Source organism: Silene latifolia, chromosome 2 (genome assembly GCF_048544455.1).
Source record: "Silene latifolia isolate original U9 population chromosome 2, ASM4854445v1, whole genome shotgun sequence".
Classification (NCBI taxonomy): domain Eukaryota; kingdom Viridiplantae; phylum Streptophyta; class Magnoliopsida; order Caryophyllales; family Caryophyllaceae; genus Silene; species Silene latifolia.
Window position 1 is genome coordinate 183,348,874 of NC_133527.1, and position 19,764 is coordinate 183,368,637.

The 19,764-nt window shown below is 36.7% G+C and overlaps 2 protein-coding genes and 1 long non-coding RNA gene across 5 annotated transcripts; 2 read left to right on the top strand and 1 right to left on the bottom strand.

Moving 5' to 3' along the window:
- Nucleotides 1–6,074: 6,074 nt before the first annotated feature.
- On the top strand, nucleotides 6,075–9,093 carry LOC141643630 (tubulin alpha-2 chain). Of its 2 annotated transcripts, XM_074452860.1 has the most exons (5): nucleotides 6,243–6,493; nucleotides 7,404–7,638; nucleotides 7,736–8,106; nucleotides 8,247–8,707; nucleotides 8,790–9,051. In XM_074452860.1, exons 1-5 carry the CDS (start codon nucleotides 6,401–6,403, stop codon nucleotides 8,929–8,931), a joined length of 1,302 nt encoding a protein of 433 aa, XP_074308961.1. In that variant the 5' UTR covers nucleotides 6,243–6,400; the 3' UTR covers nucleotides 8,932–9,051. The 2 variants fall into 2 exon arrangements, with proteins under 2 accessions (XP_074308960.1, XP_074308961.1); XM_074452859.1 differs by having other exon boundaries at nucleotides 6,075–6,493; nucleotides 8,247–9,093.
- A 4,146-nt stretch (nucleotides 9,094–13,239) lies between these two features.
- LOC141641754 (70 kDa peptidyl-prolyl isomerase-like) lies at nucleotides 13,240–14,131 on the top strand. The gene is made up of 2 exons (XM_074450403.1): nucleotides 13,240–13,671; nucleotides 14,114–14,131. Exons 1-2 carry the CDS (start codon nucleotides 13,240–13,242, stop codon nucleotides 14,129–14,131), a joined length of 450 nt encoding a protein of 149 aa, XP_074306504.1.
- Nucleotides 14,132–14,306: 175 nt separating this feature from the next.
- Nucleotides 14,307–19,485, bottom strand: LOC141631522 (uncharacterized). Of its 2 annotated transcripts, none has more exons than XR_012537648.1 (3): nucleotides 19,382–19,485; nucleotides 14,552–14,735; nucleotides 14,307–14,424 (listed from the first exon to the last, which is right to left on the bottom strand). It is a non-coding gene; the product is annotated as an uncharacterized LOC141631522 (long non-coding RNA). The 2 variants fall into 2 exon arrangements; XR_012537649.1 differs by lacking the exon at nucleotides 19,382–19,485 and adding an exon at nucleotides 14,879–15,081.
- Nucleotides 19,486–19,764: the final 279 nt, after the last annotated feature.

Here is a 19,764-nt window from a genome sequence, read left to right on the forward strand (position 1 = left end):
AAAATAACATTAATGATAATAAATCAAATCAGTAACGAAATCAACAAAGAAATTGAAAAAAAAGGATGGAGAGGAAAGCAACCTGTTGAAAATCGGGAGGAACGCTACCAAGGAAGATGAATGTCGGTCGTTGACGCTGATGGAGAGTAAAGGTTGCGGCGGTCGATGCTGATGGAGAAGTAAACATCGGTAGTCGAAAGGGTTAGGGTTTATAGATAGGGTGAGAGTCGTGAGTCTGATAGAGGTTGGAGGAATTATAGTGAATTAGTGATAAAGGAGATGAAGAGTAATGTGTAATGTGAATACGAAAGAGAGTCTGAAATTTTGATTATCTTTAACATCAGTTGTAATTACAACCACCACAAATATATACGCTGGCGTTTTTTATTAAAAAATCTAGATCAGTTATCATTATCTTTAACATCGTTAATAACGTCGGTTGTTAATAAAACCGCCACAAAGAACTTATGGTGGCGTTTTCAATTTAAAACCGCCATAAATAGCTTCTATTATTACGTCGGTTCTTCATTTAAACCGCCACAATAGACCTCTTATACCATAAAAATTTAGTTCCCACCTTTTTTTTGTGCCTTTTGCGGCGGTTTTGTTAGAACCGCCATGATAACTGTGTCACGATAGGGGGTTTTTCTACTAGTGTTTCCGGTGAAAAAATTGAGTAAGTTTGTTCCGGGAAGGAAAGGGGATAGGAGAGATTAAATTCAAATAACTTAAAGGAGAGAGTGTTATTTGCAGGGCACCCCATAAGATGGATTATTCCCATTAATTAATCCTAAAAAAAAATATAAAGGTAGGGTTTTATGGTGGATTAATGCGCGGTATAGTCGTATAGATGCCATTTTTTGTAAATATAGATTTTCAATAAGGATAGAATGATCATTTTCTTAGCCAAATAAGAAAATATGTAAAATGGATTGAATGGATGAAAAAGAAATACTTGCAAAGTGGAGTTGAATGGAGGGAGTATATGTTTTCCAATCATTTTCTGTAATTTTCTTTCTTTCTTTATCAATTATCACAAATTAGGAAATTGATCCTCTCCATTTCCTCTCACAATCTCTTTAAATAATAATGTTTCCTTTCATTCTCATTTTCCTTTATTTCTATATGTAAATTTAGAACCGTTAGATATTGTCAAAATGCGATTCGGGTCATTGATAGAAACTTGAAATGGAGAGAAATTGGGCTCCACAAATCATTCACATGGTGTGTTCTTTACTTTTGCATGCGAGATGGTGATTTTCAGTGAGGAATTGTAACTTGCTTGGCGTTGAAGCATTATGTATACATTGTATAGTCGTATGGAATGAGACATGAAACCCAATTTTCTTGTTACTTGCCACTTGCCACTTGCCACTTGCCACTTGCCACAGAGATACTTGTAACTTGTGATAAGATCAATTAGAATTAATGAATATACAATAAGTGAACGTGTCAAATAATATAGTGAGTTCTTCTACAAGACCATTTTATTATAAGTGTATTCATGGATCTACGTTATAGGAAGAGGGGTCTTAAAAAAAAAAAAAAAAAAAAAAACTCGAAGAAATTTATTAGTCATATTCAGGGCCCCTCATAATTTTATATACTATTACATACTCGTATAAAATATATAATTATGTACTATTCAATCAAAATTTATGCGTGATTTGTATCAGTAATTATAATTTAATCAAATACAGTATTTATTTTTAAACTTGTTAGTTTATTGAAAATTTATTGGATATGCATTATATTTATACAAATTTTAAAAGATAATGAAGGTTGGAGGGTCTTAATATGTTAATTTTGTTTTATTATTAATATCAAGCCGACAAATAAATATGCTATTGGTCAATCAAGCAAGTTAAAACTTTGCACAGTATATCAATTAATCTATTATATAAATTATAAGAAAATAAAAAAGAGAAAAATAACAAATAACTATGTTTTCTTTTTTAAAAAAAATGGAGTACCTATCATTCTATTAACAAAAAAAGTTTCCACCAAAGTGGAATACCTATCATTCTTGTATATGTACTACCATCACCTTTAAACAACTGAATTTCTTACACTAATTAAATTTTGTTAAGGAAATTACTTTGTAAAAAACAAGATGTTGAGGTCAATTATACTTAGATTTCTTTCTTAGATCAATGGAATAGTATTACAACATTGCTTTAGATGAGACAAAAGTCAGCTTCTTCAAAATAGTGTCAAATCTAGTAAACTCCTCGTGAAAAGTGTACAAAAATACAATGATGTACATATACAAGAAATAAGTGTTTTGCTCGTTATGATGATTTTTGCTCTAAGTACATTGTATCATATTTGTGATTGACTATAGAATAGTAAACATGCCACAACGGGTAAAAACCGTTGTTAAAACAAAAAGCGGACGTTGTTAAAAGCGGCCGTTGTAACAGGTATTTACAACGGTTAGGTTATTTACTAAAACCGTTGTGGAAATTATTCACAACGGTTAAAAGCCGTTGTTGTTGCAAGTAAGTCGTTGTGGAAAGTTTGACAAAATTTTGGTGGGAAAGATATAACAACGGTTATAATATAAAAAAAACCGTTGTTGTATGTTTCCCACCAAAATTGTGAAAACTTTTAACAAGGGTTATATTTAAAAAAAACGTTGTTAAAAGTAATAACGGTTATATGTTAAAAAAACCGTTGTTAAAATTGACTATTAACAACGGTTTTTTGGCATATAACCGTTGTTATTGATGTTTATTATTTTTTTAAAAAAATTTACAAAATTAGTGCATTAAAAATCCTGTATCAACAACAGCAGCAGTATCAACATACAACAAAAGCTCACTTTAAATTGATTAACCCAAAATTAAACACCTGCAAAGTTTTATTCACTAGCACAACGATTTTCTCAAAATATTAATACCACAATTCAAACATCCATTTACATCCGAGAGTTACGACTCTACTACTACGCATGCACACTTTAGTGAATAAAATATTCAACAATACAACTCCAACAAACTAATATCAACCTCGTATCACATCCAACATAACAATAACATCTTAATGAATAAACTATTCAATATTACGTATTCCCTAAATAATTGGTAAGCCTACACCTCATTAACATCCCTCATCTCCTCAATTGACACTCTCAAATTTAAATCTGCAATGATACATTTAAATTAAGATGATGGAAATAAAAAAGGGAAACCTACGTAGATATGAGAAGTGGATGAAAGCAATAAGTGGAGGAAAAACAAAGGAGGAAGATACCTGAGGAAAATGTATGAAAATCACCAAAAGTCTAACATACAAACAACAGAAAATGAATGTTTAGTAGCAAAAATCAAGGAATAAAGCAGAAATTAAAAATGAAGGAGAAATAAAAAAGAACAAAGTGAGGTAACACAACATAGAAATTTCACAAGTTTAGCAAAAAATGAGCATATATTGCATCTTTAGCCATAAAACTAAAAGTCGTGAACCCAAACACTTGAAGCTGAAGTAACCTAAACAACATTGATCCATCTTAACTTCATAAAATTTGGAAGAAGATTCAAACCATAATGGATATTGTGGATGGACTAAATTACTGAGTCAAATTAGTTATAGTTGAAAGACTTGTTGATATGCAGCAAATAAATTAAACAGTTCTATAACATTCCAAAGACAAAATATTCTGAGTCTTGCGAATCCTTAGCAATTAAAAACTTTGCACTATTGTAAACTATATATGAACAACATAATTTCTAGTGAAAAAAAGTAGTGATAATTACCAAACGAAGTGGCTTTCGTCGCTTTTTGTCGATCGAGTTGCTCGTGCAAAGAATCATTACTACCTGCAGGATCAATTTCTCTAAAGAAGAGGTCAATTTAAGATGTTAACCTGAATAAGAGCATATATTACAATCCCAATGCTAGGTAATACCGCTGAAATGGGGAAAATGAAGAGGTCACAGTTTAGTATCTTCGTGAAAAGGAAGGAATACATAGCATTTCACGCACCTCTGAAATTAATCATCTATAATCGAACAATAGTATAAAAAGAAGCATCATGTCCACCAAACAATATGATCATTAAATAAGGAGCCCATATATTGAGCGAGATTACCTGACAAGAAAGACGGTAAAAGACTACAATGTACAAACTTCCACCATGTTTGACCTTCTAAATCAGCTGAGCATATTAGCATACTACCTCCAAGACTCCAAGACTACAATGTAAAAATTTCCAAGCATAAGAATAATGCGAGACGGTAAAAAAATTACAAATATCAAACGAAACCTAAAATTCAACAAGGCACCAGAGATTTTAAAATCAAAATAGGCGAAGCAATTACGGTTAGAAAGAATACCTCTAGATCTGAATTCCTTCATGGATACTCTGAAAGATGAGATCCTTATGAAATCAAACAAAATCCTAAAATTTAATAGGGTAATTGATAGTGTAAAATGAATAATTGATAAAGGGGAGAGTGAGGTCGATGGTGAGATAAAGAAGGGTTAATCAAACAACAATAAAATGGGAAATAAAATAGATGTGCAATTATTAAAATTTTGTGTTGACAAATAAATCGAGTAGGTTAGTATTTCATACCTAACAATCGAAGTAATAAGGCGAAAATCAAACCAAAAAATCAATTTCTTGCTCTCGTATTTTTAAAACCTTAGGTTTCTAAAAGTCGATTTTGAGTGATTTTGGTAGTTTTGAAGGTTGGAAAATGGGTTATAAGTATGTAAATTGAGTTAGGGAGAATTTTTGAGTGTTTTGGGGGTGATTTGGTGGGTTTTGAGTGAGTATTGTGTGAGAGGTTTTGTTTTTTAGTGTGAGAGAGATGAAGATGCGAAGGTTGAAGATTAATAAAGAGTAGAAAGGGAAAGAAACATAAGGGATCTGTTTGTCCACAATGAAAATATTTTGGTGCGAAGCTAATAACAAGGATTATATGTAAAAAAAAACGTTGTTAAAAGTAATAACAAGGGTTATATGTAAAAAACCGTTGTTAAAAGCAATAATAATGGTTATATGTAAAAAACCGTTGTTAAAAGTAATAACAACGGTTATATGCAAAAAAACCGTTGTTAAAAATAATAACAAGGGTTTTAAATAAATAACCATTGTTATAACTTTTCAGCTATTAACAACGGTTCTAAATTGAAACTCGTTGTGATTACTAATAACAACGGTTTTAAAGAAATAACCGTTGTTATTACTTTTCATAGAATTGCGCCAAAATATACTAACCTGATTAACAACGGTATTACATAAAATGCGTTAATATGCGTTGTTAATGGGGGCGTTGTTATTGCCTATATTTGTAGTAGTGTGCTATAAGCACATTATAGTATGAAACAACTTATTTCCTTGCTTTGGCTTGATAAGAAGTGAGAGACCTACCTCATGAACAACCCATACATTGGGGTCTTTTCGATCAACTATTATGATGTCTATATCACACGTTGGTTAACGATGTTTAATACTTGTTGTGTTAAGGGAGATAATTGATTTTATCGATAGTGAAATAATTACCTTTTGAGTATGAGTATTTATAAGGCTCTCCCTCATTATCTGAATTTTGGCTCACTTGGTGATGGTGATAACAATCGAGTGATGGTAGGGCGTAATTCCCCTTATGTTGGTATGACTGAGATACTCATCGTCATTGGAATAAAATATAATTGATCATAGATAGATCGCTAGTCAAAAACCTAATATGCAATTTAACCGTGTGGGAGCTGGAATAGAGTTGGTGGTTTTTCAACCTAAGCCGAAGCCTTTCTAATCGGCCTCGATAATGGACTTACACATGTGAGCCACCGAGCTGGTAAAGCTCGAGTCATGTTCAAACAGACAAAATCCACTTTTTATTTTTAATAAAGATAGAGCTGACATAAACTACCTGACTGAAGTATGGTAATCCGAGCCTAACCTATTAAATAGAGCGGATTATACGGAGTTAGACCAATGGGCTACCAGTCGGTGACTATCCAGCCCACACTCATATTAACGACCCATGACCAAAATTTCAAAATTCAAAATTTGAAAAAACAAAAAACATACATCTCCCCCACTCCTCCCCCGCAAAACAAGCAACCACCCCAAAAAATAATTAACCATGGTTAAATCCAACCGTTAACCTGTAACATAAAACAACACAACAACTGGCAGCCAACCAATCCAACCTGTAACCATAGTTAAAAAAAGAAACCCTGATTACCTCCACAGTATAAAACACCACACAATCTCCTTCAGCTCTCCCAAAACGCAAATCTCTCTTTTTTCATTTTCTCTCAATCTCTCTTTTCATTTCTCAGATTTAGTTCTCAAAGAAGGCGTCTTCATAAACGCCTTCCTTGTTCGTTTGCTTCCATTTTTCAGATCTAGGATTTGGTAATTTCGTTTTTGTAGTAATCGAAAATGAGGGAGTGCATTTCAATTCACATCGGTCAAGCCGGTATTCAGGTCGGAAATGCTTGTTGGGAGCTTTACTGTTTGGAGCACGGCATTCAGGTATTTTCGATTTCTTTCGGCTTTTATTCTTTCCGTCTCAATCATTTGTCTACCTTTAATTTAAGTATGTGCAAAAAAGAATAAAATGTAAACAAATGAATTCGTTAGATTGCTGCTTTTATGTTTGTTCAATTCGTTTAGTTTGATAAATGTTGATTTTTATGTGCCGATTCGATTGATTTACGATAGATCGTAGTTGAATAATGAGGCGTCGTTTTGATTATGATTTTAATGCGTAGATCCGTACTTTAATTTCTCAGATCTGTTGATTTCGGAATTTAGGAATCTCTTTATAATTTCAACATTTTTGTTTCGATGTTTTGTTTTCGTTCGGCGATTAGATCTATCGTTTTCGTTTGATTACATAATTTCAAGGTTTATATTCGAATGTTATGTATACACTAGATATTTTCGGGAAATCAGACATTAAAATGATTTCAGTAGCTATGGCGATATAGATAATTTATCGTTATGATCATTTACAGATCTGGTATATAATGAGTTTGAATCATGATTTTGATTTGAAAACGGATGATTTTGCATAAAACGGCGGATAATTGTGATTTAATGTTTTTAGTTTTCTGTGGATCAGATCTACAGTGATATTTACTTAAATAACCTAATATTTTTAATTACTAAAGCTGTTAATCTGATTGATGTTGCTACTGGAGTTAGTGCTGATGAGTATAGTTAATTTTGTGGCGATTAGACTTTTAAATGGCGATTTTTTGATCTGGAGGCAGGGAGTATGATAGTTTTGATGCAGATGATGTTAGTGAATAGTAATGCTATGATTACGTCTAAATAGGAGTGTTTTGTATTATAGATTGTTATTTATTATGTCAGATCTATGTGTGAGCTGTATTCTTCCTTCATTTCTTAATCATTGTTTTAAAATTCGGTTTAATAGGCCGATGGTCAAATGCCAAGTGACACAACTGTTGGAGGAGGAGATGATGCATTCAACACTTTCTTCAGTGAAACTGGAGCTGGAAAGCACGTTCCCCGTGCTGTCTTTGTTGATCTTGAGCCCACAGTCATTGATGAAGTGAGGACCGGAACTTACCGTCAACTCTTCCACCCTGAACAGCTCATCAGTGGCAAGGAGGATGCTGCAAACAACTTTGCCCGTGGTCACTACACCAGTGAGTATCCTTCGAGATTGTAATTTCTAATAAACTTCCTCGTCTGGAATTTCGTCAGTTCTGTTAACTAATGCTTGTTTTGGTATCTGAATCACAGTTGGCAAAGAGATTGTTGATCTCTGCTTGGACCGTATCCGTAAGCTTGCTGACAACTGCACTGGTCTTCAAGGATTCCTTGTTTTCAATGCTGTTGGTGGAGGTACTGGGTCGGGTCTTGGATCCCTCCTGTTGGAGCGTCTCTCTGTTGATTACGGAAAGAAATCCAAGTTGGGTTTCACCATCTACCCATCACCCCAGATCTCTACCTCTGTTGTTGAGCCTTACAACAGTGTCCTTTCCACCCACTCCCTCTTGGAGCACACTGATGTCGCTGTTTTGCTCGACAATGAAGCCATCTATGACATTTGCAGGCGTTCCCTTGACATTGAGCGTCCCACTTACACCAACCTTAACCGTCTTATTTCTCAGGTACCAATCATTAAACCATCAATCGAGTCATTCGGGTCATGTTTTTGCAGGAGCACTGTAATTAAGTCATGTTTTTGTTGGTTGAGCGTCCGGTCATTTATGATTTGCCCGAGTTAACGTATTTTGGAAATAATGTTCAGGTTATCTCATCGCTGACTGCTTCTTTGAGGTTTGACGGTGCCCTGAATGTGGATGTGAACGAGTTCCAGACCAATTTGGTGCCATACCCAAGGATCCACTTTATGCTTTCCTCATATGCCCCCGTCATCTCTGCAGAAAAGGCTTACCATGAGCAGCTCTCAGTGGCTGAGATCACCACCAGCGCTTTCGAGCCTTCATCCATGATGGCAAAGTGTGACCCACGTCACGGAAAGTACATGGCTTGTTGTCTCATGTACCGTGGTGATGTTGTCCCCAAGGACGTGAACGCTGCTGTCGCCACCATCAAGACCAAGAGGACCATCCAATTTGTTGACTGGTGCCCTACTGGATTCAAGTGCGGTATCAACTACCAGCCCCCGAGCGTTGTCCCTGGTGGTGACCTTGCTAAAGTCCAGAGGGCCGTGTGCATGATCTCCAACTCGACCAGTGTTGCAGAGGTGTTCTCCAGGATTGACCACAAGTTTGATCTCATGTATGCCAAGAGGGCCTTTGTCCACTGGTACGTGGGCGAGGGTATGGAGGAAGGTGAGTTCTCGGAGGCTCGTGAGGATCTGGCTGCTCTCGAGAAGGATTATGAGGAGGTTGGTGCTGAGGGTGCCGAGGATGATGATGAGAACGAGTATGAGGACTAAATGTAGTTACTCAACTCTGATCCAAAATTGAACCGGAGGGTTTACCTGTTATTGCTTCTTTGTTTGTTCCCAGCGTATTGTGCTGTTGTATCGTGCACTGTTTTTATTTTCGTAAGACTTGAGTAATATGCCATATTTGGTCCTTGGATAATTTCTTCTTATACAAGGCTATGAATTGCTTATTTGGTTGTTATGAGCAGCTCTTTGTGTTCTTTGTTTGATCTTCCTCGTTGTGGAGTCTATCTTCTGATCGGGTTGTGCGAATTTTGACGTTCATGTGACAGATGAAACAGGCGAGAGAACAGGGTTAGACCATCCACAGAGTAGGCCCACAAGTGAATAAAAAATTACATGGATAGAAAAGTGAGGTGTTTTGCTGACCAATAGAAGCTTGCCACGTGGTGGAACAAACCCAACAACTATTTTGCTTCGCAATGAATTTATACTACATTTATTTTTGAGTATAACTAATTTATTTAATTTTTTTTATAAAAAATAAAATAACCATAATTCATATTTTTGTGACCTTTTATAAAATGAGCCTAATATCTATATATTGAATTTTGAAAATTGTAAAAAAAAGTGAGAATTTCGAATTTACCTTAATTTATAAAGCAAAAAAGATCGTTTTAAAAAAAGAAATTCGAATTTACAATAATAACGATAAAAAATAATAAAATATAAAACCAGAAAATCTATACGATTGCAAATAATGATAATGAAGTTAAATAAATATGTGTGAGATATAGGAAATTTGATATAAATAGTGTGGGGTATAGTAAAGTATGAAAAAGAAGGGAAGTTGAGTATTTGTTGATGTGGGTATATTTTTGCACAAAATCTCATTGAAGACGGCACGTATTCGTCACTTTCTAGTGACGGATACCATTTTCTCTCACAAATGACCCAAATAGAGGAGAGAGGGAAGCACATGGGGATGCCCCATCTTGTCCCTCTATCCGTTTTGTGAGTGACATTACCCGTCACTTGCTCTGACCCATCTTCAGCAAGGCTAACTGATATTTTTGATGTTTTTTTGGTGAATTTTGGTGGTGAGTGGATAAGTGAGGTGGATGGTGAATTAAGAAGAAATAAGGTGAAAAAATGTAGAGTAAAAATTGGTGAAAATTTCACGATTGCGGATGGTCTTAGAATTTAGGATTCTGTCAAATCCAAATCTCTAACCTCATCAACAATGCAAAATGTTATTTGTGACGACGGCATTATTCCGTTACAAACTTGTAATCTCTCAGAACGAGCGAGTGGGAGGGAGCTGTTAGTTGATACCGCACTTGCTGAATGCTACAAAGTAATATAAAACATTTTACCCAAATTGTTGTGTAAGACCACTTTATTTATAAGACAAGCTTAATAACTAAAAGTCCAAATAAATTAATTAATAAACTTGTAAGAAATAATTTTATTTTGATAACCTAAAATTTTATATTAATAAATTGTACATATAGATATGTTAGTTTTTATCATAAAATGTCGGATCTTTAAAATAAAATTAAAATATAAATAAATATAATTATTTTCTTTTGGCTTCTCTTCTTTTGGGCTGGTTCTATGTTATAGGACGGTTCAATAGGAGAGTTGGTTAACATTTTAATATAAAGTATTACATTTTCGTGTGGTAATTGGGTTTAACAAAGCTCTTTTTTGCTCGTTGGTGGATCAGAAAACGACAAACTCTCAACCTCAGCCCAGTCCAATATCACACTACCCTCATAAGAATCTTATGTCATAAAGTCGAACAATGAAAGTAACCAATCCTTCTATTATAATGAGTTCGGATTCTTTGTTTCATTTTCTCGTGTCCCACTAGTTTTTCATTTGACACGTGAGTAAGCATTTTTTTTTAATTTTTTTTTTTTGACAGAAGGATGAATAACTTATATTATTGTAAACAATACAGAGTAAGCTATCCGACTAGGTAGCACCAGACACTTAACAACTAGATCTAGGACTACAAAGCCATACATCGAGAAAACATAACATTTATAAAAAAGAAAAGATGCGATATTAAGATAAGCAAGATGAACGATGGTAGAATGGCCCGAGACGACATCTTGGTCACGAACGCTGATATCATCATCATTAGCACAGAAGATCTCCAAATGCCGACAATACATACTCACGCCGGAATGACAATAACGAGGTGTACTTACGCTCTTGCGAAAAGAACGTAGAAAGAAAAGGTGAGAGGCAAGACGAAATCTGCCATCGACGGAGAAACATCTCCTACACCTTAGAGATCGCACCCATTGATCGTAGGACAGACGGACCGAGAAATCCAAAATGCAATGTGAAACACGAACCCCCGAGACAGAAGCACCTCAACACCAACACCGTAGCAGGGACTTGACTTACCACTAAAGAGACGATCAAGGCTCCTATAGGAGGAGGTTATTAGGATAAAAAAACAAGACAGGAAAATTGAAGGAAACATCATTCAAAAGACGAGAAGACCACCACCTCCGACCCCAACCAACACCACCTTCGGAGACCCAACGACCACCCTACCCAACACCCCTCATACAGAAAGAAAAGGACCCCATCATACAAATCTCACTCCAACAAAAGCAGACGGACCCATCTGACCGTCCACGAAAGACACGGCTCACCCAACAAACACAAACCCACTGAGACTCCAAATTCCAAGCGAACCCCCCCATGACCATCGGCAGGCATGCAAACCAGACAGAGACACAAAAGACCGTCAACAGGAAACCGGAAAAGGGACCAATCTGGTGTGGGGGGGGGGGGGAGAGGGAGGGGAAACACCAGATCGTCCCAAATCCACCACCATTAACAGAAAAACGCACCACCATTAACAGACAAACGTACCACCAAGAAGAGCGATGCTCCTCGACCAGACACAACAACAACCAATGGTCTTCAAGCCACCGGAACAAGAACCAGGGGTGGGGGAAGGGGCGAGGGAGGGGGAAACACCCCTGGAAAGCATGCACCACTTCGATGACAGGACAGGGGAACCTGGAACGGACCGACCTCAGACCAACCACACGAAAACCCAGCGAAGCCACCGTACAAACAAGACGGAAAAAACGATCCAACGACAGGGAGGAGCGAAGTCAGGCCAACGGGGATCGCAACAATGATGAGAGGTGTTTAATCACCGGAGATGGGTCAAGGAATGACCCCATCTCCGGCGATGGGTAGGGGGAGAAGGGAGAAGGTGGATGGTGAGGAGAGGCGGCGGAATCAGAAAAGAGAATTTAGGGTTTCTCTTTTTTTTAGAGAGAGGAGGGAGGTTTTTAGAGAGAGTACAGTCACACGTGAGTAAGCATTGATACTTAAAACTAATTGGGTAAATATAATAAGAGGATTAAGTGTAGAAGATAAAGATAGCCCTTGTTTTCTCATTGGTAGGTACGTAATGCAGATTCTTTCAATACGGGACACAAAAACATAGTTTTGCGATGGAAATAATATACATCGCAAAACAATAAAAATAAATATAATGATGTGCAATCTAAGTTGTTTTGAAGTGTCTTTACAATGAGTCTAAATCGTGAGATTTATAAAATGACTTTCTTAGGGTTATTTGACATATAAAAATTATCCATATATAAATGATTTCTAAGTTCTAACCTGGTGTTGTGTTGAAGAGAGAGAAAAAACAAAAAAACCCCTAAAATAGAAATCCCCCAAATATCGACCTCCTCCTCGCCGGTGGCTTCTCCGGTCGCCTCTTTGGGTCGTCGGCGAGGCTTTTTCAACCTTTTATAATCTTCCCCTCACTGTCATCCGGTGAGTTGTTCGCTTTAGCTGATCGTTTGTGTTTGTTTTCATCCAATCGCGGCTGGGGTTTTGGGGATTTTCGCTAAGTCGTCCGCCTGCAACAACCGGCAACCGCTTTTCCTCCGATCGTCTTTTTTGGTGTTTGTTTTTGGGGTTCGGGTCCGTCCTGCATCAAGCTGATCGTCTTCGTACATGCTTGATTTTCGTCTTTTTAGGATTCGGGTTTGTTTCCTTTATCGCCTTTGTTAAATCGTCTGTTTTCTCGCTTTTGTTGGTTAATCCGTGGCTGATAAGTCAACGGGGGATCCATTTTCTTCGATCGTCTTCTTTGATCGTCTTCGTACATGCTTGGTGTTCTGTTTTATTGTCTATCAGTAATCCCGATTGCTGACTGAACAGGAATTTGGTCCATCAATAGTTTTCCTGGGTTTTTCATTCAGTCTGGTTGCTGGGTTTTGTTCACGGTCGAGGGGTTTCTTTCTTTTCCAGTTTTCCTGAGTCGTTTTGGTGTGTTGTTTCCCTTCTTAGGATCTGTAGAGCTTTTGCTAGTGCCCATGTCAGCGATGGGTTTATGGAGAATAATGGGGATAGGATGTTAGGTTACTTTATGAAATTGCAGGGGTCAGCTCCGTTAATTTTAGCTGAGGTGAAGGAGCTTAAAGATAAGGGGAACGGTCTTTTTAGGCAAAATGATTTTGATAGTGCCGCGGAGTGTTACGATGAAGCTTGTAAATTACTTAGTCTGAGCTTGGGAGAAATTGGAGGTGAAGATATTCAATCGATATCTGACCTTGCAGTTTCTCTTATGTCTAATATGGCTGTATGTGCCCTGAAACTTGAGGAATACAGAGCTGCCTCGGGTTTATGCTCCATGATTTTGAATACATTCCCTCGTAATGTTAAGGCACTTTTTCGTAGGGCGGTTGCTTCTATGAAGTTGAAAAGGTTTTCGAAAGCTGAATTGGATCTCGTTCAGGCCTTAATGGTCACTACAACAAATAAGGTAATTGGCGACCATATAAGGCGACTGAGAACAGTCGCCATTAAGAATAAAGCGACTAAGGCCCGTCGCCCGCACTTCGTAGCTAGGTTTAGTCGCTTTTGGCGACAGGCCTTCGTCGCCAATTTTGGCGACGTAATTTTTTTAAGGCGGGCGACCGAAATTCGTCGCCAAAATTGGCGACTGTCATTAGTCGCTAAAAAGGCGACTGCCATTAGTCGCTTTCTTAAAATCCACGTCATCTCCATATCTTCATAATTGGCGACAGATTTTGGTCGCCATTTTGGCGACAGATTTTGGTCGCCATTTTGGCGACTGATTTCCGTCGCCAAATGCCTTGTTTCCGTCGCCAATGTCCCTAAAATTAATTCATGATCAGAGACTTAGCGACGGTTTCCCGTCGCCAAATGCCCAGTATCCGTCGCCAAATTTACATGTTTTTTAGCCTAAAAATCGTTTTTGACCTAGCCAAATACGTAAAACCTGCAAATAAACCAACACTTCCAGCAGAGAACACATGGGAAGCCAACACAACCAAACTTGATAAATAAAATCAAGTTTCATACACACAACTACGAGTTCTACGAGTTTTGGTCATCTAACATTATCCGGGAATAACATGTTCTCTAAACCCGGAAGTTGTTGAACCACATCTCCTTATCTTCATCACTAGCGTTACTCCAACAAGTAACGCCGTGTGTCATGTTCTCTTGGGTGCTATTAGTCACACCACGAACAACTGTTTGACTTCTAAACCTGAAATCAAACATGTTAAAAACATAATTATATAGGAATAAAAAATAATGTATAATTAACATATGTCTAAAAAAAGTCATTTATTACTAAATAAAAAAATTACAAAATAGAATGAATAAAAAATTACCATAGACCATTCGGATCAAGGATCATCCTGCCGTCAGTATGTCGGGGTACACCAACCTCCTCCTCCTCCTCCTCCTCACTCACCTCCGTAGTAGAACGGTCAACGTCCTCCTCCTGCTCTCGGGAGCTACTACCTCCCTCACTATAGCCTCCGCGCTGCCTACCTCCTCCACGAGCCATGTGTACTACAATTGATTAAAAAGTGTTAGCAAATATTACAGGATAATTATTATAAGATACAAAAAAATAAAACCTAATAAAAAGATATAAAAGAAAAAAAAAAACGCTAATAATTGTTTCCAAATTTTGATATGTATACTTTCAATACCTTCTCTTACTCATCATCATCATCATCCTCATCTTCTTCTTCTTCTTCTTCTTCTTCTTCTTCTTCTTCTTCTTCTTCTTCTTCTTCTTCTTCTTCTTCTTCTTCCTCTTCCTCCTCCTCTTCTTCTTCTTCCCCCTCTTCTATCTCATCCCTCTCCTTATCATTCTCTTCTTCTTCCTCTTCTAACTCCTCCTCCGCTTCTATCTCATTTGCATAAATAATTTCATCATGATCAACTGGGACAAAACTGTTTTCGATACAACCTCTTCTTGGAAAAAGATGTATCAACTTCCGATCGTGCCTTTGTTTTAAAAACGGCCCACCATTGCTTTTGTTGTCTATCATTACTTGTGCTCGGAAGAGATGCAAAATAAACTTGATGAGCTTGTTGTGCAAGTATAAATGGGTCATATTGAGAGTAGGTTCGAGTATGATTCACTTCCACGAGTTTGTAACGATCATGGACTCTCGTTCCAGCTACGGAATTATCCCTCCATTGAATCTTGAATAAGACGGTTTTATAACTCCGATCCCGGCCATTGTAGCACAACTCAAAGATATCCTCTAATATGCCATAATATTCATTGCCATCAAGAGAAGAAATAGTAACGCCGTAGTTGCATTTAGCCTTACTTTTGCCATAGTCAAATGTTTGAAACTTAAACCCATTAATTGAATATCGATTCCACGTCACAACCTTTCGAGAAGGACCCAAAGCCAAGCTTCTTATCACATCATCTTGAATATTTAGCTTACATACTTGCTTCCGAAACCAGGCTGGAAATTGATCCTCATGCTTATGCCAAACATCCTCTCTGTTCACATTAGGGTGTTCTTTAATGAAATCTGTCACAAATTGAGCTTCATATGGCTCCAAAACCTCACAATTAGATAGTACATAAAGGTGGGCACGGTTATACTCCTTGTCATCCAGAAATCTTGTTCCCCAGGTGATGAACACCCTATTTCATCCCGCATTTGGAAACACTTGGGTATACTTGTGTCTAGTTCATCCGCTTCATCAATATTCAAGTATTTTGCTTTGGTCTCAATATGTTTTTCAAAATAAAGAGAGCAAAAATTGGCAATCTCTTCCGTTAGGTAGGCATTGCATATAGAACCTTCCACACGAGCTTTATTACCAATTTTTTTCTTCACATGATTAAGAAACCTTTCGAAAGGATACATCCACCTATATTGGACGGGTCCAACAACTTTAGCTTCATATGGCAAATGGATAGGTAGATGCTCCATCGAATTGAAAAAAGAAGGCGGAAATATCATCTCAAGTTTACACAAAATTTCTGGTATTTGGTCTTCTAAACGACTCATGTCCTCAACTGATATCGTGGAGGAACATAAATCTCTAAAAAATTGACTTATTTCTCAGAATCGCATTCCAAACTGTAGTCGGGAGTAAATTTTTAAAAGCCACGGGTAATAAGCGCTCCATGAAAACATGACAATCATGACTTTTCAACCCTTTCAACTTCAGTTCCTTCAAATCAACACAACGGCTCAAATCGGATGCATATCCATCGGGAAACTTCAAGTTTCCTATCCAATCGCACAATACCTTTCTTTGAGCTTTGTCAAGAGTAAATATGGCTTTTGGTTTAGCCCCATCCTTACGAATATGAAGTTTAGGACGATCACAAAATTTCTTCAATTCTATTCTTGAATTAATATCATCACGTGTCTTTCCTTTTACATCCATAATCGTATGAATAAGTAACTCAAAGAAGTTCTTCTCTATGTGCATCACATCCAAATTGTGTCTGATCAACATTGTTTTCCAGTAGGGAAGCTCCCAAAAAATACTTCTTTTAAACCAACCATTTTTTTTCTTTTTCAACTCTTTAAACTCTTCTTCAGTCCCATCGACAGTTGTTGGCAAATCACGTACAGCCTCCCATATCTCATCCCCTTGGAGTCGAACCGGAGCATTGTCACGCACCTCCTTACCTTTTAAGAAAGATTTCTTGTTCTCTCTATGAATATGTCCATCCGGTAAGAAACATCTATGACAATCAAACCAACTAATTTTTTTGGAATTAGGAAGATAAAATGCTTTACTCCAATCCATGCAATAAGGACATGCCTTTCGCCCAGCGGTTGCCCATCCTGATAGCATACCATATGCGGGAAAATCATTTATAGTCCATAACAATGAAGCTCTTAGTTGGAAATTTTGCTTCTTCGACACATCAAATGTTTCTACACCAACTTCCCACAAATACTTCAGTTCCTCCACCAACGGTTGTAAATAAACATCCAGATGGTTTTTTGGGTTATCAGGACCGGGAATAAGTAAAGAGAGGAAAATAAATTGTCTTTTCAGACAAAAACAAGGAGGTAAGTTATACGGCGTGGTCATTACGGGCCAACACGAGTAGTTTCTACCAAACTGACCAAAAGGGTCAAACCCATCCGTACACAAGCCAAGTCTCACATTGCGAGGTTCCTCGGCAAAATCGGGATATAACCTATCAAAACGCTTCCACTCCTCCCCGTCACTCGGATGACACATCTTTCCTGGTGTACGAGGATTTTCTTTGTGCCATCTCATTTGGTTGGCAAGATTTTTCGTGGCATACATTCTTTGAAGTCTAGGAGCTAATGGAAAATAAATTAATGTGTTTTCTGATATTGGTTTCTTTCTCTTTCCACTCCTTTTATTACCCTTCTTCCCCTTCAAAACAATATTTCCTTCACTTGTCTCATATCTATCCCTTTGACATTTCTTACATTTGTCAAGCAAAGCATCATCTTTCCAAAAAAGCATACATCCTTTAGGACATGCATCAATCTTTTCATGTGGAAGTTGAAGACCTTTGACCACTTTCTTGGTATTATAGAAATTTCGGGTCATAACATTATTATCGGGTATAACATCCTCAACCAACGTAGCAATACTATCAACGGCTTTAAATGGCATATTATACTCACATTTTAAAGAAACTATCCTGGATGCAACTTGTAACAATGTCATTCTACTCCCCTCATATAATGTTTTTTCGGAAGCACTTAGCATGTCAAAAAAGGCTTTTGCTCTTGGGTTTGGTTGTTCTTCATCAATCATTGGTACACGGTCGTCATTAATGAAATCATTAGACTGAAAGGCATCAAGTACCATTTCTCTATATGGGTTCTCATTTTGTTGGATTTGAGGCTCTTCGGGATAATATTTTTCTCCATGGGAGATCCAATTGTAGTAGTTTGGAAAAAAACCATTTGTAACAAGATGCTCTTCTACTTCAATGTCAAATAAATATTTTAAGTTTTTACATTTAGTACAAGGACACCTAAGTTTATGTTGTTCCAAATCATATGAATCTTGACATCTAGCAAATTCAATAAATTCACGAACACCCTTTACAAATCTAGCGATAGGACGTTTCTTCTTATCTACTCTTTCTTCGTACATCCAGCTACGTTCAGATCTCTTCATTTTAATCTATAAGCAATATATAGCAAACTAACCATTTTAAATAATAATATTTAATTTCAACAAAAAAAGCAATGGTTATCTCATCCTCCATTTTATGCTAATTTCAAGATTTCAATTGGGTCCTTATCACTCCAACCTAAACCCATCAATGTACGTTTCAAGTCACTAGCAAACACACATTTGTGAATTATTAATGAGAAAAAAATTCGGCAGCAATTCCCCTTAGTTCTCCAAATACACAATGTGGAAAAGATACATATTCCACATATGTATTCAGAGAACATTGGAGAAATTTACAACCAAATTCTTTTCTCATTAATAAAATCACAACTATGTGTTTATAATCTAAGTGACTTGAAACGTACAAAGACAGTCCCAAAATGGGGACTATTCAAGAATTGCTCCTAATGAGTAATTCTTGAACGGGTACTAGGTCATTATATATTAAACAAGTTGTCAAAATTATAAGGCAAATTTATACAATCCCCTAATCAAATGACATTACTAATTTAACAAATTTATACATCATGCTCATTCTATCAAGAAAAATGCTAATTAATTAACAAAAATGCTAATTAAATCATTCTAACTTAATTAATTTGGTTAATTATACAAGTTGTCAAAAATGCTAATTTCTAACCCTAACTCAAATTAATTAACAAAAATGCTAATTAAATCATTCTAACTTAATTTGGTTAATTATAAGGCAAATTTATACAATCCTAACATTATACTACCTTCATAAAACTATACTACCTTCAACAATACTACTTCAATATTACTAAAACTAAGTTACTACCTTCAATAATACTAATATTATCACGATTACCTTCAATTACATCCCCTAATCAAATCACATTACTAATTTAACAAAAACCCCAATTTCTAACCCTAACTCAAATTAATTAACAAAAATGCTAATTAAATTACAACTACATACAATAATAAGCATCACTAATGTATAAATTACAACTAGATACTAAATAAGGATCACAACTTAAACAAAATATGAAGGATTGAAGTAATTAAATCGATTTGAGTCGAAAACAAACCTTTATTAAAAACAAAGGGTCGGTAGTGATGTAGTGTGCGGATGGCGGCGGCGAGTGGTGGCGTCCGGTGGTCGTTGTATTGGTGGTGGCGTCGGGTCGTCAGATTTCTGGGCGTTTTTTTTTTTTTTAAGTTGATGATAGAGTGAATGAAGGGGACGGGGTGAAGAAACTGGCAAAAAAAAAAAATAAACAGACGATTGGCGACCGTTTTTGGTCGCCAAATTGGCGACGGGTAATGGTCGCCAAATTTGGCGACTGTTTTCGGTCGCCAAATTGGATAATATTGTGTCGCCCTTGGATTTCATACGGATTTTTGGATAAAAAGGTATAGTCGCCAAATTGGCGACGGCTAGTGGTCGCCCGAGTTTTTTTTTCTGTCGCCA

What these genes read in the sequence shown, in the direction of transcription:
- LOC141643630 (XM_074452859.1), top strand. Translation starts at nt 6,401, where the DNA reads ATGAGGGAGTGCATTTCAATTCACATCGGTCAAGCCGGTATTCAGGTC. An exon ending in GTTTGGAGCACGGCATTCAG is followed by an intron (nt 6,494 to 7,403) that starts GTATTTTCGATT and finishes TCGGTTTAATAG; the next exon opens with GCCGATGGTCAAATGCCAAG. An exon ending in TTAACCGTCTTATTTCTCAG is followed by an intron (nt 8,107 to 8,246) that starts GTACCAATCATT and finishes AATAATGTTCAG; the next exon opens with GTTATCTCATCGCTGACTGC.
- LOC141641754 (XM_074450403.1), top strand. Translation starts at nt 13,240, where the DNA reads ATGGAGAATAATGGGGATAGGATGTTAGGTTACTTTATGAAATTGCAG.